The 26,829-nt window shown below is 45.0% G+C and overlaps 1 protein-coding gene across 3 annotated transcripts in view; it reads left to right on the top strand.

Annotated features, from left to right (window-relative positions):
- MICU1 (mitochondrial calcium uptake 1) overlaps window positions 1–26,829 on the top strand; it is a 97,913-nt gene that overhangs the window by 67,906 nt on the left and 3,178 nt on the right. For all 3 annotated transcript variants that reach the window (XM_009694987.1, XM_009694986.1, XM_009694985.1), the window contains 2 exons: window positions 13,377–13,514; window positions 19,723–19,831. In XM_009694987.1, the coding sequence (XP_009693289.1) occupies window positions 13,377–13,514; window positions 19,723–19,831 (247 nt within the window). The remainder of the gene's footprint in view (window positions 1–13,376; window positions 13,515–19,722; window positions 19,832–26,829) is intronic.

The following is a 26,829-nucleotide window of genomic DNA, read 5'->3' as shown; positions in this document are numbered from 1 at the left end:
CAGTAGGAGGTATTAAAAGATACACTTGGAAACCATTCAGTATGCCACGGGGAATGAGGGGAGGACGGGTTGGTCGTTAAATACAGAAATCCTAAAGTGTGCCTCGTTGGTCCTCTGTTTATCCCAGAGGATCAGCAATTCAACGGGAAGGTGAGGTGGGAACGCGGCATTGGGAGGACACAGGCTCGGTGATGTAGACCCCACGGCTTGATTGCTCCTGCTCCAGGGAGCAGAAGTGCTGAGGCTGGGTCGTGAGCAGTGGGAGGGAGGCAGTCTGAGCCCGGGGGGTGGAGAAGGGCGAACAAGGGCTGCTGTGAGAGGGAATAGGTAAAGCACAGAATTAGAACAGGGAGAGGAATGTTAATAAGCTGAAAATACAAATAAAAAGCAGCCTCTTTTTAGGCAACCACAGAAAAACCAGGAGTAGCCTGGCTTTTACATTTGTGTTCTGGTGTGTTGTCTAAGAGCTGCTCCTCTGCTAAGGCAACAGACCAAATGTGCACTTACGGACTGCTCTGCAGCTGCAGGATGGGTGCTATGAAGCCAAGAGACATGGGAGACGGCGGTGGAGGTGTTTACCAAGGGGAGGCCTCCTGCGGTGATCCTCTGCTGCCCACTTGTCCCTTTTGTGCTATTACATACCAAATTCAGCCTGAACTTCTTTCTCTTGGTCAATCCCAGCTGGCAGAGGCAGATTGGGAATGAAGAGGTCAGCAGTTGGGATGTCTTGGAGCGCATACCTGTCTCTATCTGAGTTTGAGAGCATGCGCTCTGGGTCTGTGTCACTATTGTCATCCCGACTCTAGCTTCGAGGTACCTTGATAACCAATAACCTTTAAACAACAGCTCTGGAAGGGAAAGGGAACTTGACAATTGAGACTTTTGCCCCCCCTAGAAGTCCTTACTAGAGTCGGGTATGGACAAAGCCATGATGGGTTTAGTGCCAAGGAGGAGAGGAGTTACCAGGCTTATTCCCACAGATCTGTATACTCCCTCTTCTGCATTTAATGTGTTAGAATTTTTAGGGAATAGAAATAAGGCTGATGACCATGACTTTCTGATGGATAGCCATGAAGGTGTTGTAGATGACAGAATTTAGTGGCGTCTCCAGTTAAAAATGGGATCATCTGACTACCATGAATAGTTTCATGTCAGGGAACTCTGTAGTTAAGGAGTCACAGTCCAGCGTATACATGTGTAAGGTGGGAATTTCCAGGCAGGCAGTTGAAATGATTTGGACAGCTCATGTTTTTGATGGCATTCAAAGCTTCTGGCAGCTTGCTTTTGTCTTGGCGTGTGAGCGGACAGGGTCACGTGAAGCTTTCAGGTTGACCATACTGTCTCAGTTAGGGTTTGGGGAAAAGCTGGCATTCAGTTTTCATCTGATGTCAGCCAAAGACTAGGTAAGAATTCTAAATGGGATGTTAGTACGGAAAAAAAAATCTGGAAAATAGGAATAAGTTACGAGGCCATGGCATGTGCAGCTTAAAGGAAAGACAGAAGGGAGATATAACTGTCGTGGTAAACATGAGGAGTCACTATAAAGAAGACTGAGCCAAGTAATTTTCATCAATCAGTAACAGCAGAGCAGGTAATGAAAGGCTTAAATGTACACCAGGGAAAGTTTAGTGTAAATACAAGACGAGTTGAATTTCAGTCCCTTTTTTCATTAAGGGAGAGTGCCAGTGGGTGACTTCACCATCACAGGTGAGGTACCAGAAGTTGTGCTTTGTGTCTCTATCGGAAGATGCCGTTAACACTAATCCTAACTAATTCCTCCCCAGTACAGGCTGCAAAAGCAAATGGGAAAATCATCCATGCCAGAGAAATCAAACCCTTCCGATGCCTCGCTCTGAAAGGTGGAGGAAGAGACAGATATCAGCTGTGGGGCGGTTTAGGGGAACTCAGGATGATAGCAGTACATCAAACATCTGCATGTCAGCTGTGAAAAGCTTGGTGAGACAACCTGGGGGTGCTAACTGGTGTGCTTCAAGGAACAATGGGCACACCGGCCCTCGGGCTCTGCTTCAGTCAACTCCGTACTCAGCCTACGTGAGCACGGGAAGGCCGTGCCTGGCTGTGTGGTCATCTCCAACATAGCCGTTGGATTGAAATAAGTAAAAGCACTCAGCCAGCCACTTCTTAAATTGTGTCTTAGCTCTAATTTGGGTCCGTTCCATCAGCGGTGACAAGCGAGCAGTTGCAGCATTGCAACTGGCACCGACACGCTGAGGTTAAGGGCAGCGACACCAGGCAGGTACCCAGCATCAAGCTGAGAACGTCTGTGGTCAGCAGACCGAAATAGTCAGTGGTCCAGAAGCGTGCCGGTGAAGCTGGCATGGGCGTGACAATACGTGTGCATTGAGGTGCTGCACCTGCTTGTGAGTGTTGCTGGGACGGTGCTCAAACGCAAAGGAGCAGTTTTGCCATCTTCTTGTTTGGGATGGGTGCTTCCTGGACTAATTAAAGCAACCATCGCAATACCTGGTGAGAAAACACCCACTGTGGTATATGCTGCTGCTTTGCTTGTGTTTGAACCGGGTGACTTAAATGTGGATGATGCAGTGGCTCTGCAGGGGAAGCCGTTTGAGCATTTTATTGGAATTTCTATTTATTGCATCGTTAGTAGAAGTAGAGGGTTTTGCTCTGTAACAACAGGCTCCTTTGGTTTATGAAGTGTGTGTAAATCCGTTCCTGAGCTCCCGCAGTGCAGCATGCTGAGCCCTGCGCTCGTGCAGGCAGCAGAGCCTTTTGTAGGACCCCTGCAAATAAAATCTCAAGAGTGATATTTTGATTAATTACGTTGCCGTGAGAGTATGTGTGGAAGCTTGTATCTCTGAGTCCATAAAGTACAAGGGATAAGTGAGTTAGCATAGATGTTTTTGTTCATGTGCACACAATTCAGTTAACCAAGAGCCAGGTGCTCCTGAAAGTTGATGGGTCAAGCGGCTGGGGACGTCTGCATGAACATGTTGGGACGGCAGCTGTAGGGCAGCGTTAGCTGGGTAAGGTACCTGGGCACGTAAGCTCCGTACAGAGGGAGCCTTCGGACCAACACTAGCTCGTGCTTGGCAAGCTCAGCACACACGCAAGATTCCGTGCTCGTGCTTGGTTTCCCTCTGTTAGTGAGGTGGGAAAGGCAGGAACCGTCTTGGAAGCTTCTGTGGCTTTGTTTTGTTACTGCAGAGCCGTTGCTGAGGCGTTTGCAATGTCCCAGATAGCTGACAAAAATCAAAGCCGATGTTTAGGGCTGTGTGTTTTCCATCTTCCCATGGATCCTCAAGTACAGTGACTATGGGAGCATGGGCAATGTGTTTTGTTAATCACAGGAAGAAAAACTCGAGACATTTATCACCCAACGGGCTTGCTGTGCTTCCTTGGGTGAGAATGTCAGACAGCTTCTTAAGCACGACCCAAAATAAATGCAAATCGAGTCCTGCACGATAACAGTGTGCTAAAATCACTGGCTGAAAAGTTTCCAATGAGCAATTCTTGTAGTAGGTATCTGAGTTTTGCCTCATCCTTCTGCTATATGAACAAACACTTTAGACCTCTTGCTCTTTTTTTCCTCTTTCAAGCTCCAAAGACAGAGCTGTTCTGCCCCTCCAAGCGTTGCTGGCTTTGCTTCTGTTGGTGCATCGAGGACGTGGGAGCAGGACGCAGGCGGTCCCTTTTCCCTGCTAGGCTGAATCAAAACTGCTGCAAACTTATTTTTCTTGGGGAATTGAGCGCCAAGGTCAAGCAGAAACAGCATAAACTCTAACAGGCAGTCAGAGAGCTATATTTCTTAATAAAATTGTGTGTATCAGTTCTGTGGAGATTTCTATTTGTGTTTTTCAGAGTAATGGTTTGACTCGGGTACTTGCGGCTCTGTTGTCCCATGGGTTTCCCTGCCAGGGGGGTCAGGAACTTGTACTGCTCCTGAACTTTGCTCTTATTCAGCCAGCATCTCGGATGGAAAAGCTGCGCTGTTACTCACACCGAGGTACCAGGAGCAATTGTCAAGGGCAGGAATGGCAGTAGCAGAGCCAAGTCTGGAGAGCGGCAGTGGGAGGTGGTTGCTCATCTCTTCCCCCTCTCCATCCTGGCAGTCAGGCAAGTGCTTCCCTTTAATTTATCCAGATGTGTACTTTCCCCTTGGTATTACTAATTCCTCTTCTTCAGGTTTCCTTCCTTTCATTCCCTCACTGCATGAAATTTCAAAACACAGATCCTTAAAGAGCTGGCAAGAGGTTAGTTTGATTCATGAGGATGAAGTTCAGGTGTGCCCATCTTTACATAACCTTTTTTTAATTGCTGATTAAAGTGTAACAAGTTACCGGTGATTGGAATTAATTTTTTCCCCTGGCAGGCAGCAGTGGTGTGCCAAGGTCAATGAAACCTCAAAAGCATCTATCAAACACCTGCTCTGCCGGCATTGCGCTGCTGCTGACAGATGTACATTTTTAACCTGGCTGCTACATATTCACTTAAGCTGCTCTCTGAGAGCAGAGGAAAAGTGCCAACAGGGAAAGCATTCAGAAGATTGGATCTTTCTCATATGAAAATAGCTCCCTTTTCTTCCCTTTTTTTTTTTTAAAGATGAAGTCAAGTATGCTGCTGGTAGCATCGGGAGCATTTTTCCTGACCTGATCAAGCAGCTGTACAACCTGCACTTGAGTCCAGGGGATCAGGTAGGGGAGGGAGTTAATGGACAATTAAATAATTCCGGTGCTCTGCCTAGTTTTACGAGACTGAGAAGTGGTTTCCAAACCTGAGGACGTTGTGGTGCTGTCTGCCTGTTGCCGGCGAAGCAGGGAGCGCCATCAGCAGTAGGCAGCGTGCCAGCCCGGCGCAGCCTGTGTTGCAGCACACTGGGGCAGGAGCTGCCGCAGCGCTGCGGGCAGGGAGCCTCTCAGTCTGCTCCAGGCATCAGAGGTGGGTCGTGGTGGTCATGGTTTGCTTCTCTGTATGGGTTATCCAGCTCTGGACTGACTTTCTTGGGCAGCCCTGGTTCACACTGCGTTGCAGAGCGGTGCCCAGAACAGCCTGTGCATGATGGTTCAGGCCAAGTTTTGCATTTCTCCCATTGTTGGTAGCTCTGATAATCTCTAGAGCTGTTTCTTTGAGTGTTTTTTACCAAGTAATGTAGTTGGGCTTTGTTGATTCCCATCCAGTGGCTCTTCGTAGGCTGCCAACGCAGTACATCAGGCTTTATCTGGAGCAGAGCAAGGCATCACCTTGCAAAACCCAGTCTTTTAGACGTCTGCACTGGAACTTTCAGTATAATTAACCCCCCCCAAAATTAATACTTTGAGACCTTTGATCTTTCCAAATAAAAAGCCTTTAGGAACTTTTGCCTGCCTTTCTTTTTTAGTAGTAGTTTGGTGCCTGTGCAAACACTACCGCTTACTCTCAAATACATTATTTTATTTGGATGAGGAGGTTGCTGGGATTTAGGAAGATGTACAGTGTTTTCCTCCCTTTTTTTTTTTCTTCCTCTGTCATAGTTGTATATGCAACTTGACAAGAGATCCTGGCAGCCTGCTTCTCCAGAACAGTAAACAGAGCCAGTGCTGCAGTAATTTGCAGATAAATAATGTATTACAGCCTGTCAAATAAAGCTTTGGGCAAATACCACTTTAAAGGGTCATATAGTGTGAATCTGAATATTACCCTACAAATCATTATTTCCCAGACCCTTTTGATTTTTTATTATGTGCACCACAGCTCTCAGAACAGGTCACCTTTTTCAACTGCCCCTAAACCTGACAGAATTAGTTTTAGCAATATTTCTGCTATTGATGTTTGTTTAACCAGTGTAAATAAGCTCAAAAATCATCCATCAACACTTTTTTCTCCATCCAAAAGTCCTTGTAGATTTATTATTTTTTTTTTTTGCTATATCAATTGGAAACGTGACATGCATATGTTTATTTTTTAGATGCTTGCTTTGAGATTTTAGGGAATAGGTAGTTTGTTTGAATGGTTTTTAGGAGAGGCCTTCCTAGGAATTTAAGAGCCTGTTAAAATACAGCTAGATATTTTGCTAATATCAGTGTTTTAAGAGGGTAGAAACTATATTGCCGGGATGCCTGGCTGCAGCTAGTTTGAAGTTCAAGAACATCTACATCAAATTTACAGAAGATGGGTTTAAGAGTATTTCTGAAAAATCGAAGTTTGAAGATGGTGATTCTTGCACAGCAGGAGTACTATACTTTGTGGTATTTGTGTTTAATATCCCTCTTAAAACTGATGTGACCATATTTCATATTCTTTCCTGGTGTTTATAGACTAGCAATGTGCGGTAACTCTCGGATGAGCCCATGCAGTGATAGGTGTGGGCATAATTGCAGAAAAAGCAGCGCAGAGTATCGGTTCATCCATATGGCTCAGCAGTTGGCACTCCTGTCACGGGATAAGTCCGGGGAATACCGATTGAAGTCCCAAAGCACAGACCAAGCTGATATCCCCATCCCATCACTCCGGGGCTGCTGGTAGGGTTGCACCGTAGAGGTAATCAGCAAACAGCATGGGAGGTGCTACTGCTTTTTCTTTTGGTGATGCTTTAGGAAAAGTCCAAGCTGTGTTTTCATCGTGCTGCGTCGTGTTACAGCCGGGTGTTTCCATCTGGCGACGATGGGCTTTGAAGCCCTTGCTGGTTTTGGTTGATTTTAAACGCCGTTTGAACCTACACTGAGTGCAGCCATTGGAAGGGCGTGATGTTTTTTTTAAACAATCTTCTCCAGCAAACAAAGAAAGCAAAATAAAATAAGCCACCGTTCAGTGTACAGACCAAAAATCCCGTGCCAGGTTAGGAAGGAGAAGAAAACCCACTTTTCGAGCATGAGGTTTTGACATCCGTTTGTGGTTGAATGGTGATGCTAAGTCCTCTCTAAGGGCTTTGGTGCTCTGGCATCCCTCCGTGGGCAACTGCAGAGCCGGTGCTGCTCCCTTGGGCATAGTTCAGTCTGGTGGCAGCAACGACAACCCACTGCTCCCTGGTTTTTTAAGCAGGTTTTTTTTTTTTTTCATACTTGCAATCTCTGATTAGACAGGGCTTCGGCACTGGGGTTTCAGGTAGAAATTTCCCATATGAATGCTATTGGTTATGACTAATTTAATGAGGAGCAAGTAGAGTCAGCTGGCATGAGAAGTCTTCCCCTGAGGAACATCTGGTACCCAAGCTTGACCGTTTTCTGAAGGAAGGGATGTCCTGGGGGCAAGTTAAAATCTCATCCTAGATTTTTGTTCCGAAACACCGCCGTGTCTCAGCTGAAGCTACATGTTGTGCCGCACCGAGCCCGGACTAGAAGGGGCAATTCAGCCCTTACCCCACAACATATGGCATGCCAGGGCTGCAGGTCTGTGCTCAGAGAGACACGATGCTGTTTATACCCTAAACCTTTGGTTTAAATGACTTTTCCTGGTTTCCTTGTTGTTTCTCAGATTGGAAAAGTCTACATTTATGAGGTGCACGGTCCGAGTCCACGGCAGCATTTGCAATGCCCCATTTCCACGGTTAAGGAGGACCCAGAGGAGGTCCTCCTGCCCATGCCAGATGGCTCCTTAGCCATCAGAGCTGCTTCATTTCCCAGCAATCAGCCTTGCAGCCAGTGGTGGCAGAAGGAGAGATGAAAGGAAACCAATGTCTGTGTTTAAGAAGTTCCAGTGGTTTTTTTTGAATAAAGACGTTTCTCATGGTCAGGTCTCTGAATTGGTTCAGGCTGAATGCTTCTTAGAAGCTGGCATTTGATTTCCCACAAGAGAAGGTGGATTGAGTTAGTGGGGAAAAAAAATAGTGAAGTCAGGAAGCAGGGGGATTATGGGTTTGTCGTTTTATGATGGATCCTTGTATTGCCTTTCTGTGAAGTTATGCAGTTAAGGGGATATGGAAGCAGAGGAAATTGTTTATTTGTCTTCTGCTCTCCTCATGTGATGAAGCCTTTCCTCCATGTGTTGAAGAAAAGAGGGTAGGGTAATTTATTCAGACAGAAAGCTAATCTAGAAGGACGCTTACCCACATTTCAGTTTATAGAAGAATATGAAGATGTTCATCCTGTCTGATTTGGGGGGGGTGGCGGGGGGGAAAGGGGTATTTAACACATGTTTAAGACTGAGTAGTTTTTTAAATGATTGTAGAAAGTATCCTGATGTGGTATATGGACTGGCTACTGGGACTGGGCTAGCAAAGCTGGGTCAGGGTGGCAGTGGGAGGGTGCTGTGCCCCATTTCTCCTACCTCCTTACCCTCCCATAAACGCCTTTCATTTTCTTGCACATCACATTGGCTTTTAATTAGTTTCAAAATACTGCCTATTATATTTTAGGCTAATTTCTTCAGCATCTCGGGTGTCCTGGCTTGAGGGAAGAACACTGGAGAGTGATATATTTCATTATTTACTGGATCCTTGATGCTGTGCAGATGCAGAATCCGCTGCTGGCACCAAGTGGCTGCGGGTGGAAGCTGCTCCGGAGGCGTTGGACTCACCAGCCGTCTGTGTTGCACGCATAGATTTAGGGGCTGCTGTTTGGAGGGGGGGTAGGACCCCCTGTTCCCTCTCTAGTTTCCCCAGTGGTGGGTGTCACACATGGGAGCTGCTTTGTCCCACACTGGCTGGTGCCCTGCGATGCCAGCTGAGCGATTGCCTTGGCCGTGCTTTTCCTTTCTTAAGATATATGAAAGGGAAAAGGCTGTCAGAGGACTTGTTTGCTTGTAATAAATCTCAGCGTGCTCTGCCCTGCATCCCATCCTTGTGGGTTTTGGGGTTGGTTTTGCCCCCCTCCCCAAGTGACTGGAAAAATAACCTGTACAGTAACATCACATGCATGAAGGCAAAGGATCGTGATTACCTGGGAAAAGACACTATTCTCCCTGCCTTTTCAAATACATGGGGATTTTGCACACTTAACACTGTTCATATACTGTGTATTGAGTACTGAAAGAAAAATTACTGTAGGCTTTGCACCCTCCTTCATTTTCAAGTGGAGATGACAGGTGAGCTGTGTTGGGTTGGCCAGAAGATGTTTAAGAAAGCAGGAGGGCACAAGTGTGGTACCTCTGCTCCCAGAGAGGGAGGTGGGAAAGGAGGTGGCAGGGATAGATGTTTGTTTCAAAGCTGAAATCAAGGGTTTTTTCCACTCACAAATCATTTGAAGTCAAGTTTCTTTATGAATAAACACAATTGCTAAAATACCAGAAAAAAACAGGCAGAATTCTCTCACCAAAATTTTTGGTTTTCTGTATCGTCTTTAAACATCCCCCACTCATCCCTTCTGTAATTAATGTAAATGTCTCTGACACTAGCTTGGAGGCAAATCTCAAACTTTCGTTACCCATCACCGTGGTTTTGTTGCTTTTTCTCACTTCAGTGGTGATTGTATTTGAATTGGGAATCTAGTTGTTGACCAGCTCTCGCTTGCCAACCCCTTTGTAGGCTGGCCTTTGCAATGAACGCCGCTGTGTATGGGAGAGCAAAACGCTTGGCTGCCAGGAATTGACTTTTGCGTCTGTGAGTGTCTCGGTTTAATGTTAGAGGTGTTCATTTTAAAGTGAGATAAATCTGGAATAAGAAGCATTAATTCCATGGTTTCCAGGCTTTTTTTTTCATGTGAATAATGTTTGTGTGGTGTCTTGACTCATCACTGCACCTGATAGCCACCTGCAGAAATTAAAAGTTGGAACCAGTTTTGGAGCCCACAGGGAGGGGGAATGAGTTTGCTTATTCACAGGGTCTCAGGACAATTTTGTACTTTAGAGAGGTTTGTATAAATAACTTATTTTAGTTCCTTCATCTTAGATTTGTTTTATCTTTAGTTTGTCCTTTAACAGAGTCTCCCAGCTGTGCGATAAATCAAAAGACTAAAACTCTTTTGTCTTATGCAGTGGGTCTGCTGCAGGAGAGGCTCTTGCCACTGCTGTGATCAAGACTCAGGCTGTGGCAGTAGGATGGGTGCTCTACTTCACTTTCAATAAATTTTGTAAGATGCCAAAAATACTGTGACCGTCAGCATATTGATTGTGCCCCACGTTTCGATACTGGCTGCTCAGAGCTGGTGAGATCCTTGTACTTGAGTATTGGAGTTATTTTGAACAGACACTGTAGAAAGGTTTGCCTCCAGAAGGGCTTTCCTCACCTGCCTTGGCTCGTGTCTTTGAAGCCGATGCAATAGCACTTGTTGATCTTGATTTTCCCTGTAGGACAAAAGAATCCCCGGTGCCTGGTCTAGACCAGGTTACCCAAACCCAGGTTTTATGTGTTTTGCTACACCTCTGTCCATCCTTTCCTTGCGTGAGTGATGGTTGAAAGCATGCCAGTAGTACCTGCTGTGAAACTTTTGGGGCAGTATGCTTTGTTTTCATAATTAGTGGGTGCTAAGTGGCATCAGGCAACCTCTTGGGGGGAGAAATTTGTCATGTGGCTGTTTAGACATATCAGTCCAGCTACGGCTTCCCACCGAGGAAATCCCTAAAACTCCAAGGACCAAAAGCTGAGAAGGTGAATCGCAGGAGGAATAAGCATTTTTTCTCCATTGCTTATTCTGTAGCTATAAATGTTTAGTAATAGGTACCACTAAATAAGACAACTTTGTTTATCCGTTTTCAATAGTGACATTTGAGATCTAGAAGTTAGTTTGCATTGAATTTTACAAGTAATCCTGCTTAAAGCATGTTTGTCTGCCTTTCTCCCAGCTGCATGACTGCGAACATTGATTGGAAATTAGTCTTATTCTTAATGTACCAACTTTCCCCAGGTAATCCTTAAACTGTAGGTGTGTTTTCATCTTTTAATTGGGAAAACCCGAGCGAGGGGAGCCGAAGGGCTCACTGAGACCCTCTGCAGCAGCAGTGGGGCAGTCGCTTTGAACATCTCAGGGCCACGGCTGAAAATGGGAAAGAAAGAGGAAAGCTAACCTGAAATTGTGTTTCATCATCGTGCTCCTGTTAAGACTTCTTCAGCCTGGCATTTAGAGAATAATCCTGCTTTCTTATCTTAAAGTTGGCACCAAAAGGCTTTGTGTGAGGCACATCAGGAGAAAAATGAAAAGATTTTTTAATTTTTCTTTTCTGGTCTTTTTTGCATCCACTATTGCAAATCTGACCACTGAGTGCCTAGTTACAAAAAAAAAAACTGTGAGGAGCTGACGTTTTTTCATTTCCCCGTCTGCAAGACTGCAGGGAGCTGTGCTGCTTCTGTTACCCGGTGGAGCTGCATAATGCCCGCTCCTTAATGCAGGGCAGGGGGAAAGCTCCGGGGGGCTTTTAGGCACTGACTCAAGACTTTCCTAAGCATATTCACCACTTATGAGGTTGATTGGAGATATTCGGACCCATTTCTTATCCTTTAATAAAAGACGCTACCTAAAGCTCTGCTAAAACTTGGGATATTTGAAGGCAGTTGGTAGAAAAACACGGGTTTATGTCTTTGGGGATGAAATTAGGAATATTATAGCAGAAGAAAGCATCAGTGCTGCTTTTGAAACAGCACTGACTGCGAATTTTTGCGTCCCTTGGGTATTGTAAAACTTCTTCACATTCTTCAAACATGGCAGAAATGACTACCTCTGCTTTTTTAATGAAGAACACTTACTTTTCCTCCAAATGACTTCTCCCTCTCCTTTCCCCAGCATGCAAGAAGGGGAGAGGAGAAGGAAGAGGAGGGGTTTTGCATCGTCAGTAACCCCCAAAGTCTGTATCAGATGACAGTAAAAAGTGCTATCTTCTTCCCAAATACTGTGTGGGCCACTCAAGCAGAAGCACAAGGTACTAAGAAGCAGAATTTGTCCAGTTGGGAGCTGTCTCCTGCCAGTGTAGTCCGTCCAAACCCCTCCAGCCCTGGCACTTCATGCATTTCAAATGCAATAGGAATCACTTAGCGTCCCACTGGGAAAAGCAGTGAAAGTCTGGCTGATATGCTAATAATTAAAAAATATTTACCCCCCCAACTTGGCATGAGTATGGAAATTGTAATATCTTGTTTGCAAGCAACCTAGTCGCTATATAGCGTAACTGAAGAGCACTGTATCTTAAAAGCATATATAGCTGCTGCGTCTGGAGCTCTGCCTACACAAGGATTGAAAGTGAAGCTGGTGGAGCTGATGGCTTTCATCTCCCCATCTTCATCTCAGTTGGGTGCCTTGCTGGCTTTTGTGTTAGCTGTGTAATTAAGCACAGAAGAGCAGTTGAGGCAGAAATGGTTAACTCGCCGAGCAATATAATGTCAAGTCGGCGGTACTAAGCTGTTCCGGAGGAGTTGAAAAATATTTGTTAAAAGTCGTCTTCTGGCTTGTGATCAGCTATAGCGTAGGTCATTTGTTTTCTGATAAATTTGAAGGAAATCAAATAAGGGAACCTGAATGCTGAGATCTGTGAAACCGAAGTCGGCTGAAGTCTTACCGTTGATGTTTGTAAAGCCACAAAGAGGTGGGGGGAAAAAAGGAAAAGATGAAATCTGCATTATTCAGCTAGCAGAGACCTGGTGCTCCAACCCAGCACCTTCCCAAGCTGGGGAATTCCTCTTCCCTTCTCCCCTGCAGCAAAAGCCAGGAGAACGTGAACTAACGCTGGAGAGATGGGTGAATGGAGAAAACCTTTCTCTGCCAAAGGGTTTGTGGGAAGTTCTGCAGGAGCCTCACAGCAGCATTCATGAAGGTTGGGGAGTGGAAGGGGCTAAGGACAAGGAGAACTTTCTGGGACTGGGGAAGGTGAGGTCTAGAGGCATCCATGAACCTTCCCTTGCTGGGACACTGGTACAGGGCTTGGAGGAGAGAAGAGCTAAAATGAGACTTAGTTTTTGCAAGACTTTTCTTTCCTGGTTTATTAACCACCATCCCCCTTTATAGCCATTGTGTAACCACTTCTACATGTGCTTCTTTTGAGGCATGCATTTGCACGTTAGCTCAGTCCTGCACAGATCTTTGATCGATCAGAAAAGGTCACTGCAGCAGCCAAATTCTTGGGATGCTTGCTCAGACCTCCGAGCTGGAAGTATGCGTGAAGAACACCACAGTATTTCTCCTTGCTTTCCACCCCTTGGGAGACCTGTGGATGCTAGCTTGGTTTCAAGTTCACGTAATCATCCCGCCTTTTCAAGTCCAACTTTACCAGTGCTGTCCTCCTGTGAGATAAAAGTAGGAGGGCGAGATACAAAGAGTTCTTCCAGAAGTTGTCCAAGAAATAGCACGCAGGGAAAATGTTGTCTTATTGATGGAGACAGTCCTGGGGAAAGCAAATACTCAAATGCATTAGGATTTCTTCTTCATGAGCATTTCCTGCAGTGTTCATTTTTTGTTACAGTACCTTTTTATGCCCTTACCCAGGCTGGAGCTTTCTGCTGCACTGTCTTGTTTTCATCTCCCTTTATTTTTTTTATATTTTTTTTTTTTTCCCCCTTGCAGTTTGAGCGGCACGACCCGGTGGAGGGGCGGATCACGGAGCGGCAGTTCGGCAGCATGCTGCTGGCCTACAGTGGGGTACAGTCCAAGAAGCTCACCGTCATGCTGAAGCAGCTCAAGAAGCACTTCCAAGACGGAGAGGTCAGTGGTGTTCACGGCAGACTCGGGAAGTTGCGCTGGGGGCAGCTGTACCGCACCATACTGAGAAATAAGTAAGCGATTTCCATCTTCTTAAGAAAAGCACCTGCATCTTGTTAAGCAGTGCAGGGAGAAACACTGACTTTGCAGATGATAAATACTTTGCCAGCAGCAGGAAGATGGAAGAGGTGGGAGTGCGGTGGTCAGTGTCCAGACCGGGTTGTAGGCTTGTCCCTATTAAAATGGATGCTGTAATTTTCAAAATTTAAATTCGCTGAACGGCACCCTGGGTCTGGAGCTAGAATAAACATTGGAGACTTGTTCCTAGTTACTGGCTCGACCTTGGATTAATTAGCTGCTGCGACTGGGCAGTTTATTATTTAGTTATTAACTTATGTGAAAAATTATTTTAATTACTCATGATTTAGAGGGGAATAAAGTTGCAGATCCTACCCTCATTAATTTAGTGAGAGACCTTGGAATAAGACATCCATACCGAAAGGATGTGCTTTTTCGGGTAAGGCAAGTATGGGCGGCTAAATTACTTCAGTATTAGAATTTCACGTCTGCTTCTATAGATGGATTGTTCTTCTGTTAACTAGATTATAAACAAGCAATTCGTCCGAGGGAGAATGGGTGGAAAGTCTTTGGCTGTGTATTGGATCAGTCTGGGTGTTTTAGAGCTGCTTCCTCCTGACATCAGAATTGGTGTTTATTTCTTAACTGATTTAGATGCAAAGTGTGTTATGAAACTCAAGTGTTGGCCAGGGTCTAGACCTTTTTTTGTCCCTTTTTGGTGCCTTAACTGGACTCCTGTGGTGTGCAGGAATTTTTTTTTTGCTCAGTTCATGTCAAACCACTCCAGTGACTTTTTTCCCCCCTATTTTCTCCCTCTTTCACTGGTGCTGGAGGAGAATTTGGGTGTATTGAAGTAGTGAGGCATGTAGACTAATAGGTTTCTATTAACTGCAAATAATGCCCAAAAGTTAAAAACTAGAGCAAACGGTAAGCGACCGAAAAGGCCATGCTCAGAGCTGCGTTCCTGCCGGAGGAGCCGCAGTACCTGCAGTTTCTCGTGGCCTTGGGGTGCCAGAAAGAACGTTTTTTTGCAGATTCCCTCATGTTTTGTAGGAAAATAGCCTCAATATTTAATAGACTGTTATCAATAGATGGTGTCAACGTGTCATCGGAGCTGAGATGCCTTGCGTGCTAATAATTGGAAATCTCACTTCTCAAGCTCTTTGTTGCCGGTTTAAATAAGACCATTGATGTTTCCAAGGTTGTGTCCGTTTATTGGATCTTTGAGCAAGACACTGCAGATTGAGCTTTTCTAATACTTCTGCTCCCCTTGAGTTTTAAAGGGAATCATTTGATTTCTCATGGAAAAAATACTTAACTGTGATGCGCGTGTAACACAAAATACCAGCGCTGTTGTTAATGTTCCCAAACTGTTGATTCTTTTGCTGTGATTTGGCCTTTTTTTAATATGTATATACACATACACACACATATATCTATTATTGAACAGTAGCTGGGTATATGAGAAATTAGGCAGAGGGAGTTATTTTGTAAGGTTTATTGCAGCAGATGTTTTCTTCCTTTCATGTGTAAGCCAAGACTGACATCTGTGGCAGAGGAAGAACTTTTTGTTCTTACCTTATTCCTCATTCCCAAATCAGCCAGATTGTGTTCTATTTGCAGACAACCGGATTCAGAGCAAGCCTTTTTCTTTCTTTATTCCAAGGACTTTCAAGGAGAGAAATTGGGGAATAGGACAAAAAAATGACATCTGCAAGAAACAGAATTGGTGGAAAACACTTAATTCCTTAGACCTGGGGGATTGAATCACGCAAAATCCTAAAGCGAGACGGCCTCTCTGTTAACAAGTACAAGATATTTAATGGTTTAAGGAGCTGTAAAGGATGCAAGAAGTGCCAGCCACTTTGCACTGGAGGCAGATAAGCATTTTCTGCAGCCCGGGCAGCTCAAACTCAGCGCTTATGCAGAGCTAGAAAAATCAGGCACTGAAATCCTCCACTTCAGCAGGTTTTAGTTCACGGAGAATCTAACCTGGTGCCTTACTTTGCATTGTCTTCTATGCAAGAGAGCCTTTTCTTGAAAGTTTGTGGGGTTCTTTTTTCCCCTGGGGTATCTTAGAAGACCATATCCCTTGGAGACTTGCATGCAGCACTTTCTATCTAAATACACTTATCTACTTATCTTGGATCACACTGGTGCAGCTGTCAGTGTTTTTACATAGCTTAAATTTCCCCATCTCTTTAGAAATAGGGCTGCCATGACCAGAATGATGTTAACAGCCTTTCGACCTTTCTGGAAAAGTTACTCAGGGATGCTCTTGCGAAGTTTTCTTTGTAAATGAACGGGGTATTAAGCCAGAGAGTGTTCTCACACTTTAAACTGCAAAAGCTTGATGCTGGCATTGCTTCTTCCTCTGTGTTTGCAACGCAGACATCTGCAGGGCAAGCAGCTGCTTCCGTCGAGCTCTGCTTTACTCCCATCGTATAAAAAGGGAGCGGAGCCGGTGCTATCCACTGCTCTCCCTTTGGCTCACAGACCTCACAGAGACGTTAAAGCCACCCAGCTGCTTGATTTATCCTATAATACTTTCCAGTCACTGAACACCTTGTAGGTCAGAGAGGTTTACAATGCAAACATGTTTTACAGAAATTTTTTTTCCCCAAATCCCTTCTTTTCACGCTTTGCTAGCCTATTTTTATAGCAGCGTAGTATTATTACCTGCACAGTTCACTAACCTGGTGTAACGCCCCTCTATGTCGAAAGCAGTAGGGGTTTTGACTTGCTATAGCTTTCCAAAGAAAGTGGAAATAAAATAATTTTTAATAGTGTGATGCTGGGAGGGGAATAGCAGTAATTGTACCAAACCTACACAGCAAGCTTTACCTTGGAAATGCAATTTACCTTGTGAGTGCTTTCTTATGAAATCTGTCAAACATCATCTTCATTGTCTGATGTAATTACCTTCTCTGCACAAGGCAACGCTGGCAGCCTCCAAAACATTAAAGCTCTGCTTTTAATCTAACCTTTAGCCGTTTTCCAACGTTGTTATTCTACATACCTGCTTTTGGGGATGGCACGTTTTCTTGTATTAATTGATAATCTGCTTTCATTTTTGCTTTTCTTGAGGAAAAATCCCATCTTACCCTGGATATGTGAACTGCTCTGCATATTCAGTGGAGCTGCCCCACCCTGCTTTCTTTAAAATTGCTTACAGTCCTCCCCCTTGAGAGATACTACTCAGCTGCTTTTCTCCTGGTAAGGAGGAGTTGAGTCGTCGGTAGTATTTACAAGCAAGGTATTTGCTTTGTGATTCCCTTACCACTAGAAAACCAAGCTGACGCTTCAGAAACTAGTGATTCAGGTCATCTTCTACATGTGCTTTGGGGGCTGTGTAGCATATTTTTCTGTTGAGATGGCAGAGAGGGGGAGCACGAAGTAATTCTCCCCGGCTGAAACCAGGGTTCTCAGGTGAAAAGCCCTAACCTTTGCAGAAGGTATTTGAGCTGTCACAAGATGCCTGTTGCAAGCAGATACGCGTTTCTGCAGTCTGCCTGCTTATGTATCGCTAGGATTATTTAAATGATGAAAGGACACAGGCTTATGAATTAACAGCTAGATCTACAAATGCCTTGAAGTGATCGTTCATATCCCATAATCACTATCCTGGTGCTTTCCAGATACGCAGTTTCTTGTGATTCCAAATTAACACAAGCCTCTTGGATAGAATGGGAACGTCTATTGGACTTTCAACGGAGACATTGAATAACTTAGGACTGAGCATGAATTCCCATACTCAGACTTCTGACTGATGAAGGTGATCAGTCATCTGTTGTCTTGTCAGTGCAAGCCTGAGACTGCCTCAGGCTCTGATTTTATTTTTACTTTGGTAGCTGGAAAGGAGTTAATACTGATGCCAGCCTCAACTATAGGATTCATCAATAAAATAAATTTCATAATACTCATGGCATTTTTGCTACAGAGACTCAGTATCTCTGCCCACATGAAAGCCCGGATTTGTAGGATACCCTTGTACACCTTTGGTTTTGCTTTTTCAGCTGGTGAGAGGACCACAAGGTTACATACATGAGCATGTAAACCTTCCCTGTTACCCACTGAAGCAACAGCAACTGCAGTGTTGGTACTAAACAAGGGGCCGTTTTCCACGCACAGCAACACTGTTTGGCCTTGAGATCTGCCGTTTCGTGGTGGAAGATTCCAGGAAAATGCGAAGTTTAGGGCTCTTAACTTAGAATAGCTGCTGGGATGCCTTGCAGCCACTACTACAAACCTCAGATGTCCCAAAGAGAGCAGGTAAATCACAGCACAGTGTCTTCTCCTGGCCTGAAAGTGGCCGTGCAGCTCCTGGTTCCTGCCAGCTTTCCACATTTTTAGTGCTCTGTTCCCAGGCAGGAGCATGTCCGTCAGGAAATGCACAGCAGGGAAGCTTCCGAGTGGGCATCTGAATTGCAAAGGTATTTTTCTCTTGTAGATCCGTTGTATAAAACAGAGGAATTTTCTCAGTACTTCCTGCAGAGGTACCTGATTTCTTTGATTTTTTTTTTTTTTTTTTTTTGGTGCTAGGACAGTGTATTATTTAATTCTGCCATACATCTTTTAGCATGCCAATTGGGAAGCGGAGCAGGTATACATTTTAAAAAAGCTCTCTGTATAGTAACTGGGGATTTTTTTTCAGATCCATTGTCCACATGTGCATTTTGCTATCTCATCCTTTTTGGTCTGGATCCATGAATCCAGGGCCAACAAAGCCTGCTGTGGCATTTGTTGGCGTGCACGCTGTGCAACAAACATCAGCGGTGCATTACCACATACTCAGTTATAGCAAAGATAGGAACAAGCTGCAAATTTTCTGTAATTCTTCTGCTTACGCTTTTAGAGGCACCATGTCTGTATGAGAAGATTGTAAAAAATGTGCTTTTTCTTTCAAAAAAGATAAGTGGCTCCTTCCCTGATTAGAAGATGTTGGGAAGAGTTTGAGCAGGGTTACAATGGATTGTATAAGTTTATATTTGACAGTACCCACTGAATGTGCGCTCTTCCATCCAGACCGTGAAACCATGCCATGTTATGCAGTTGGGATTTTCAGAATCTTGCTATATTGGTGTGTCGTGCTAGACAGGATAGACAGGAGCCTGAACCTGAACTCCACTTGACAAACTGATTTATCTCTTCCAGAGAGTAAGGCTGAGTGGTTATTACCGTGGTGATGATTTACCTCCTCCATTGGCTTTGGGCTGTGGTGGGGGGGTTTGGAGGTTGCAGCTCTTGTCTCAGCGCTGATGCAGTGGTGCTGGTGCTAAATGGGTTGATAAAATCAGGTGTTGTGTAGTGTAACTGGGTGGGAGTCCCAGAGCTGTGCTCGTCAACAGTTGCTGACCGGTGGGATCGGTGCAGAGGAGCGTGTCGCTTATCTATCCCCTGCCTGCCCATCGGCTGCGCTGGGATGCAGCGGTGCCAGTGCTACGGGATCTCGGGATTCCTTTCCATGACTATCCGGGTGCATGTCTGTAGGACTCACCGGGCACATGTTTGCCTGTCCCAGGGTGAGCCGAGCCCCAAGCGACTGTGCCGGTAAGTAGAGCAGACAGCGATGCAGCCCCGCAGCCAAGGCTAACTGGGGCACATCTATACGTGCTGTGGTTTGCAATGTCACCTTCTGTGACACTGGGTAAGATGTGGATCCCCCCAGGGATCTCTGCATCTCTTGGGAGGGACCTTGCAGCACGTGATCTATTTCATTATTGTTGTTGCAAGTGTGCAGGCTTAGGAAAAAAAAATATATAAATGAACCTGCTTGCAGCGGTCTCCTGGATCCCAGCCACAGGCTTATGGTGTGTCCGCTCTTCTGGGCGAGAACTGACTGCAAAGCAAGGGCCAGAGAAATGCTTTTCGGTCTCTGTCACCGCTGACTGTGCATGGGGAAGTCCTTTCCCGTTGCACGACTGGTGGGGCTGGGAGGGGAGCAGAGGCAGTTAACAAAAGTACAAGTCACAAACCATATTCTCAAGTGCCAAGGTAGGAGTGTTTTGAGTGTGCAGATGAATTCCCATCTGGCTGCAGTTTTGGGCTGATGAGTCACTTTGTCGTTCATAATCGAGGTAGTGTCATGATCTCCTTTTCCCATCGCTGTAAGACTGTCTTTTCTATGTCATAGGGGCTGACGTTTGAAGAGGTGGAGAGCTTCTTCACTTTTCTGAAGAACATAAACGATGTGGACACTGCTTTGAGCTTCTACCACATGGCTGGAGCTTCACTTGATAAAGGTATTAAAACTTGAGAGACGGACAGGCGCTGCAAGCTTGAGGGAGCACAGCTCATGCCCTGTCTTTGGAGTTGGGAAGATGTCAAATAAACCCAGACTGACAGGTTAAAAATGTACCGAAATCGCAGTTCCTCCCTGTAATGAGAGGTTTAACTTGCTATGCCCATGGATAAAGCAGGATTTTGGGTTTTGTATTTCCCCAGTTTTAGATATAGAGGGGGAAAAAAGGCTGAAATGTATATAGCCTGATTAGGAAGCAGTGATTGCACAGTGACCGGTTAGGAAAGCAGTGATATCATGGTGGTATCTTCAGAAGGACTGTTCAGGCCTGATGCCTGCAGAGGCAAGATGACCTAGTGAGTGTATCACAGGCTCTGGTACCAGATCCCAGGCACACCAGTGTTTCTTCTTCATCCCTGTCTTCTGAAGTGACTTTTTTTCTTTGACAAAGTACTTGAAAAATTATTGTTGGCAAAGCCAAGCAGTATTATAAGAAGTATTCTTGCAAACTGCATCTTCCGTAGAGGTCTCCATGATTGACGCGGCAGAGGCACTAACAAGCAGTGGAGCTGGTGGTAGGGACTGTTCAACCCTTGTTTTCTTTCAGCTTTGTTTAAAAATAAGAGACTTTGCCTAGAAAGAAGAGCTGTTCAGCTGGATGCTGCATTTCTGATCTGAAATCCAAGTAATGGCAAGCACCTTTGGAGCTCCCAGGAGTGCTGGAGGGAAGGAGGGGGAGCACTGGAACCCCACTGAGGTCCCAGACTAAGCATTATTAAAGTCTGTCAAGAGCAGACTGTCTTCAGATAACCCACAGTCCAGAGGCTGTGCGTGACCAGAGGAGCTAGCTGAATAAACCTCAGAGCTGGTGTTTTCTGGGAAGCTTGGTAATGGTGTGGTTTATCGATCAGACCAATCCCTATCCTTCTTCATCTCATCATGTGTTTCTTTTTCTGAGCTAATCCATATCAGATATGACACACTGATTTAAAAAAAAACAAAACAAACAAACAAACAAAACCCCACACAAACCATACATAAAAAAAGTCCAGCTCTCTGCTGCCAGGATCTGTCACAAGTGTGTGCTTTTCTTTTCTAGATCGTTTTCTTAAGAGTTGTTTTCTTAAAATGCTTAGACTGGGAATATAAAAAAAGATGGCAAACTCATTAAAAGTTTTTTAGGCTAAGTGGAAACTCTTGTCTACTGGAAAGTTAAAGCTGATGTATTTAGGCAGCTGCAGAATTAAATGCTTAGGAAGTAAGCTATTCTTCCAACTGCTGTTGTTAGGGGAATGTTAAGACATTAATAGGTTTTTGGGCAGTGGAATTACAAGGGGAGTCAAACTTGTCACATCTCTTCTTGTATGTGTCAACAGCCCTCCTCATCTTTGATTTTTTTGGGGGAAATCATCTGTACTGTTTGTTCTAGATGATTATTATCTTAAGACTTAAAAGAACCTGATAGGATTTTCTTTCATTTAAAAGTAAACAATATGAAGTACAGATGTGCTGCTGCCGTGCAGAGCCCTTTCTGCAGTGTCCCATAAGGAGGTGATAGCCCAGCAAATCCAATTTACTCAGTGTCTACAGTAAATTAGCAATTGCCCCGTCAAGCAATATGTATTTGTGGAGTATTTAGGTCCATGTCCAGTTGGTAAATCAGTGTTATTGCTGTTTAATTACGTGCGATTAATGAGCTTGTGCTGGAGCCACAGCTGTTGAGCTGGGAGTATTTGGCTGGGGTAAGTAAACCTTGGGGAGGGTTGGTGGTGTGCAGGGCATAGCTTCAGACCCCTCACGTGCTCGGTTGTCCCCGGACCCCTGTCCCCTCATCCCTGCCTGCAGAGTCTTGGCTGTCAGGAGAGATTTCCTCGGGTTCGTGCAGAAGAGGAGGGTTATCCTGCAAATCCCCTTTTTGTGTGTGTCTGGTAGCTGACACGAATCACCCTCGCATCCTTCTGTGCTGCTCAACCCAGAGATGCTCTGGGCAGGAGGCACGAAGAGACTGGTTTGCTGTGGTCCTAACGAAGGTGCAAAGCAAGCTGCAGCGATACACCTGGGTTTTGCAGTAGGGATCTGTGTGCTCCCATGCCTAAATTGTCTATGCATTACCTGTTTCCAAATGCGTGCACTCTGAGTCTGGATATTGCACCCACAAATCAAATAAGCAATAAATGGGGTGTACTCTTTCAAAAGTCAAGCTTTCACAAGGTTGCTTATTAAAAACCAACAAATGTAAAAAAGTTACTCCTCATATGGGGAGGAGGAAGAGGGTGGTTTCTGTATCAAATAAATTGCTGCTTAACCTAATGCAGCAAACGTTATAATAATTTTAAAAGGGATGTTTAAAATTTAAGAGGGGGGAAAAAAATGAATGTCACCAAACAGCCACAGCTTGACAAGCTGTTTTCTGTGTTGAATTCAAAGTAGCCTCTTCTAAAAAGGATCATAAACCTGTATTTTAATGACCCATAGAATAACAAACTGATTATTTGTTAGTCCATTTTTCATTTTACCAGAAACATAATAGCTGTCATTCTCTTAAATCATAAGCATTACTTAGACAACTTTCTCAGCCTGGGCTTACAGCTGGCAGCAGGACAGGAGCTGAATTCCTCGCTTATTCCCCTTTCGAGGCGAGGGTGCGAATTGCACTTTTTTTTGGCACAGTCTGCAACCAGACTTTCCAAGCAGCCATTCTGCTGGCACTGGCAGAGAGCCGCGGTATAACTCCTTTGTGTTTTAGGGCAAGGCACAGATGCACTTCGCTAGAGATGGGCCAAAGCGAGGGGAGACGCTTGAGCCCGCTGCTCGCTCTGGTGGCTCAGCTGGCTCGGAGGAGGGCTGGAGCCTAGGAGGGGTTAACAGAAGATCGTTTTATTTGAAGTATGGAGCTTGAAACAGCTGCAGACTTGACAGGGAATTTGGAAGGAGGTAGAGGTGAGTTTTGAGTGCATCATGTATTTGTCACTGAATTGCTGCTTGTTTTAATCTTGCCTGCGGAGCTGGAGGAAAGAAGTCAGTCCCCCGTGGAGGCACAACTCAAATTGCTCCTCTGGAGTAATGGCATGTGGTCAACGCTGGTAGTTGGGTGGGGAGGACTTGTGTAGGATAGGTGAGGTTGGCAGGGATCTCTGGAGACCCTCTAGTCCAAGAGGGTCACCTACAGCAGCTCGCCCAGGGCCACCTACAGACAAGTTTTGGATATCTCCAAGGATGGAGCTGCCACAGACTCTCTTGGCGTGTAAGAAAGCCTGGATGAGAGTTTGTGAGAATTCCTCAGGAGGAGAAGAGTGGAACGATGAAATCTGGTGTCGTGCAGAGACAAGTCAGGGTCACGGGTTGTCACCTTCACTGTCCTCACACCAGTGCATTGACGTGTGTGCATGGGTGCGTCCTGGTGGAGAGGGACCGTGGAAGCGCTTGGCAACGTGTCCTCGAGCAGAAGAGGTCTGGAGCTTGCCTGCCCTTTGATTTTCGGTACATGCGCAACGACAGTGCGGTGGTTGCTGAGCACTGATGCAATGAGTTGTTAGGCTAAGCTCCATCACAGCAGAGGATGCCTGTCCACAAGGCTTTAAGAAATGAGCTCGGTAACCCTGAGGACAAGCTCTCCATAGATCAACAGCCCCTGGAAGATGCTTAATACCTTTCAGTTTAGAAACCACTTTCTGTGCTGGAATCTCCTTTCTTTGCTTATTTATGACTGCGAATATTACATAAACAGTGGATCAGCTCTGCCTTTAGTCCGGTAGCTCTGCTTTTTTCCCAGAAGTGTGATCTCCATGACTTCGTCGTGCTCCCTTTGATGTCAAAACAGTTTTTACTCAGCTGCAGGGCTGCAGCCTTGCATTTCGGAATGAAAAAGAAAAATGTGCTGTGCCACAGGATTGCTTAGGGTTTGTATGTCTCTCTTTTGGATGGATATTCCGGTACATAAGCATGGAAATGATTTTTTTAAAAATTAAATAGGTTTTTGTTAGCTATGTTGTCAATGATGGCATCCAACGCTTCCAGCTGGGATGCTTAAAATGAAACATGTGTATCAACGTGAGACCCTACGTAGCCTGATTTCTGGAAGCCCAAAATATAGATGTCCTGCCTCTGCAGCCTGGGACTGCCCAGGGCAGGGAGCCCTGATCCCGTCACCCTGGGTGCCGTTTGGGAAATGAAGGCAGCAGCCCAGCTGCCCATTGTTTTGGCCAAATGTGTGATTAATCTCAAGACAGAGGAAAAAAAGTGAAGTTTGCCATCTGGCTAGGCTCTTGCCCATAGAAAAGCCCTGTTTGTAAGCACTTGGTGAGGTGTTACTCACAGTGCAGTTCTGGGAATTGGAGTGGGGAAAAAAAAAAAAGATAACTGTTTAAGACACTAAACTTGCATAAAATACTCAGATGGCTCATTAAAGGAACCAGTGGGAGACACTAATGCTTGAAATTTTAAAAGCCACATAGCTTTTCAAGATAGAAATGTGGAACTCATTTTTGGGAGACTTTCCCCTGTAGAGATGGATGCAGCCATCCCAAAACCCCAAATCTGTACAAGCGTTGTTTTACAAGATGTTTCCCCAGACAGCACTTATTTCATTTTGCGAAACGGTAAAGAAATTGCACTGGGAGGTTTACTTCAATTTTATTTGCCTCACCGAGATACCTTGTAGTCTGGAGCGTGTGCATCGAAGTGAAAAGCAAAGCAGAGACACTTTCCCCTTCCTTAGGAGTCCTTAAAAACCGTTACCGAGCACAGCACAGTCACACAGCTCCTGTGCAATAACGTTTTTGCAGAATTTTTGCATTGAGCGAGAACCATGTGATGGGAGTTGACACTTGTGCAGTTGGATTAATAAGAGAGGAAGCAGTAACCGGCGACCGTAAGTACAAATTACAACTGGTAAAACTGCAGCCCTGAAAAATAAAGAAGCGCATGTCAAGGAGGGAGGGATCAGGAGACACCCTGTAGAGATGGAAGGAGTGAAAACTCAGTGGAAAAATATGACTTATAATTAAAGAAATCATTCTAACCTCTTTTTTTTCCATATAAGGCTATAGCAAATAACTTCTTCAGTAGGGTGTCAGGAGAGGTTGGTATCAAAGCTTAGTTGAGCACCTTTAAAGAAGATTTACATTTAAAAGGAGTTAAATGAAATTCAGTATTGCTGTCTGAGGAAATACAGATTTGGTGTTGCTGTCTGAAGGTCTGGGTCTCGGGTAAGAGATGGTTTACAGCATTGAAAACCTCTGCCGTTGCCAAAGTTGAGCTGTTTTCAAGTGCCTCCCCAGCAGGACTTTCTGCGGAAAAAATAAGCTGAGAAATCAATTTAGAAAAATTCTTTTTTACCTAAACCTTTTCTTTTTCCTTGAGCTTTACACATGTTACTGAAGTCCCCCAGCAGCGCGTGTGGCAGGTAGTGCGTGTTTTGCAGCTGGCTGGAGCCAGGGCTGTATTTAGGGAATGAGCGTCGCCTAGTCGGGGAGGCGAAAGGCACCTTTTACAAAGGCATATATAAAATCCAGAGGTAGGGCATTTATTTTGGTAGAAAGGACTATGCTGTCCACCGTTCGGCTCCGGTGTTTGCTGCTACTTTGTGTTCATGGCGTTTGATCAAAGAGGACCTATAAATACTGCATCATACCTCTGCATACCTCTCGTCTGGTTTGGGCTATGTGTGATGCTGGCCATCAGTTCCTCCCTCTGGGATCACGGGGGAAAGCTGAAGGCAGCTTTGTCATTTAATTTGTGAGTGTTTGATGTCAGTGCGAGGTAATTAAATGGTGGACCGTTAAAGCCCTTTTTGGAGGGCTGCTGCCATCTAATGTGCCCACTCGCTTGTATTGCAGTTCATTCATTTCGATCGGGTTACGTCTTGCTGGCTAATTTGTGCGTATTCAGAAGAAAAGAGCCAAAAAGAAAGGGATGCACGGACGTGGTGGCTGTCCCTGCGCTTAAAACGTGAATTCCCTGTTTCCTTTGCTATCCAGGTTTTCTTGAGAGCTGTGCCGCCTGTATGACATGGTATATTCTGCAACCTGGTTGGCGTGCATGGGCTGGCAGAGACGTGCGGTCTTCCTACAGCTTGGTTGGCAGGGTTCAGGTGTAAGGCGAAGGAAAAAAACTAATTCAGGTTTTCTTTAATGATTACGTTGCCTCTGCCCTCCCCAAAGCAGGCTCTGGCTGCCGACAGGACACGCGCAGAAGCAGTGGCCATATCCTGACTTACGGTGACAGAACTGAAATACGGAGTAATAACTGCAGACCAGAGCTATATCTGTCATGTAGGAAAGGATTTTAATTCAAAAAGAATAATTACAGGGAAACAGCAGGTGCCTACTTGAGATTATGTATATTTTAATCCACCTTCTGTTTAATTTCAGTTTTCTCCTGCATGGAGAAAAGGAGGGATTTTATATGAGAAAAGGACCCGATGGTGGCTGTGGATTCCTCCCCAAAAAACAGAAATGGGGTGAAAGGAACCAATAATCTGAACATTCATGAGAAAATATTATCCTATTAGAAACACCGTATGCAGTTTCTAATTATTCCGGTTATGGTATAGATTGGCTGCTTATTTTTTCCTTTCTGAAACATAACTCTTCAAAATTTCTGAAGGGCCAATAGCTCTGCAAAGGGACCAGAATGTGTGAACCCACAGAAGGATGCTGTGGATGAAAGCAGAGGCTTTTTTGGATTTCAGTCTGATTGTGCATCATGGCACTTCCCTCTTTTGCCTTGCAGAAGGGGAGCTCTGCAGCTAAACGTTCATCCCAGTTGCTGTGGGCTCGCTGCTGTGGTGCAAAGTCTCTCCGGATGGGGTTTCCTTGAGTCAGGATTTGTAGGGAAGCAATTTAACTTAAAATATACTCACGTTCATGCAAAGCCCTTCCATTTTATCTAGTATCTGGAAGGGAGCAGGAGTTTCCACCCTGACAAACAGTGACAACTGAGCTGCTCTTATCTCCCCTCGTTCCTTCAATTAGCAGCCGAAAAAGGGAGACTAGAGGG

This window comes from Cariama cristata, unplaced genomic scaffold (assembly GCF_000690535.1).
Source record: "Cariama cristata isolate BGI_N322 unplaced genomic scaffold, ASM69053v1 scaffold1842, whole genome shotgun sequence".
Lineage (NCBI taxonomy): Eukaryota > Metazoa > Chordata > Aves > Cariamiformes > Cariamidae > Cariama > Cariama cristata.
Note: the sequence above shows the minus strand (reverse complement) of the source record. Positions and strands in the feature narration are given on the sequence as shown.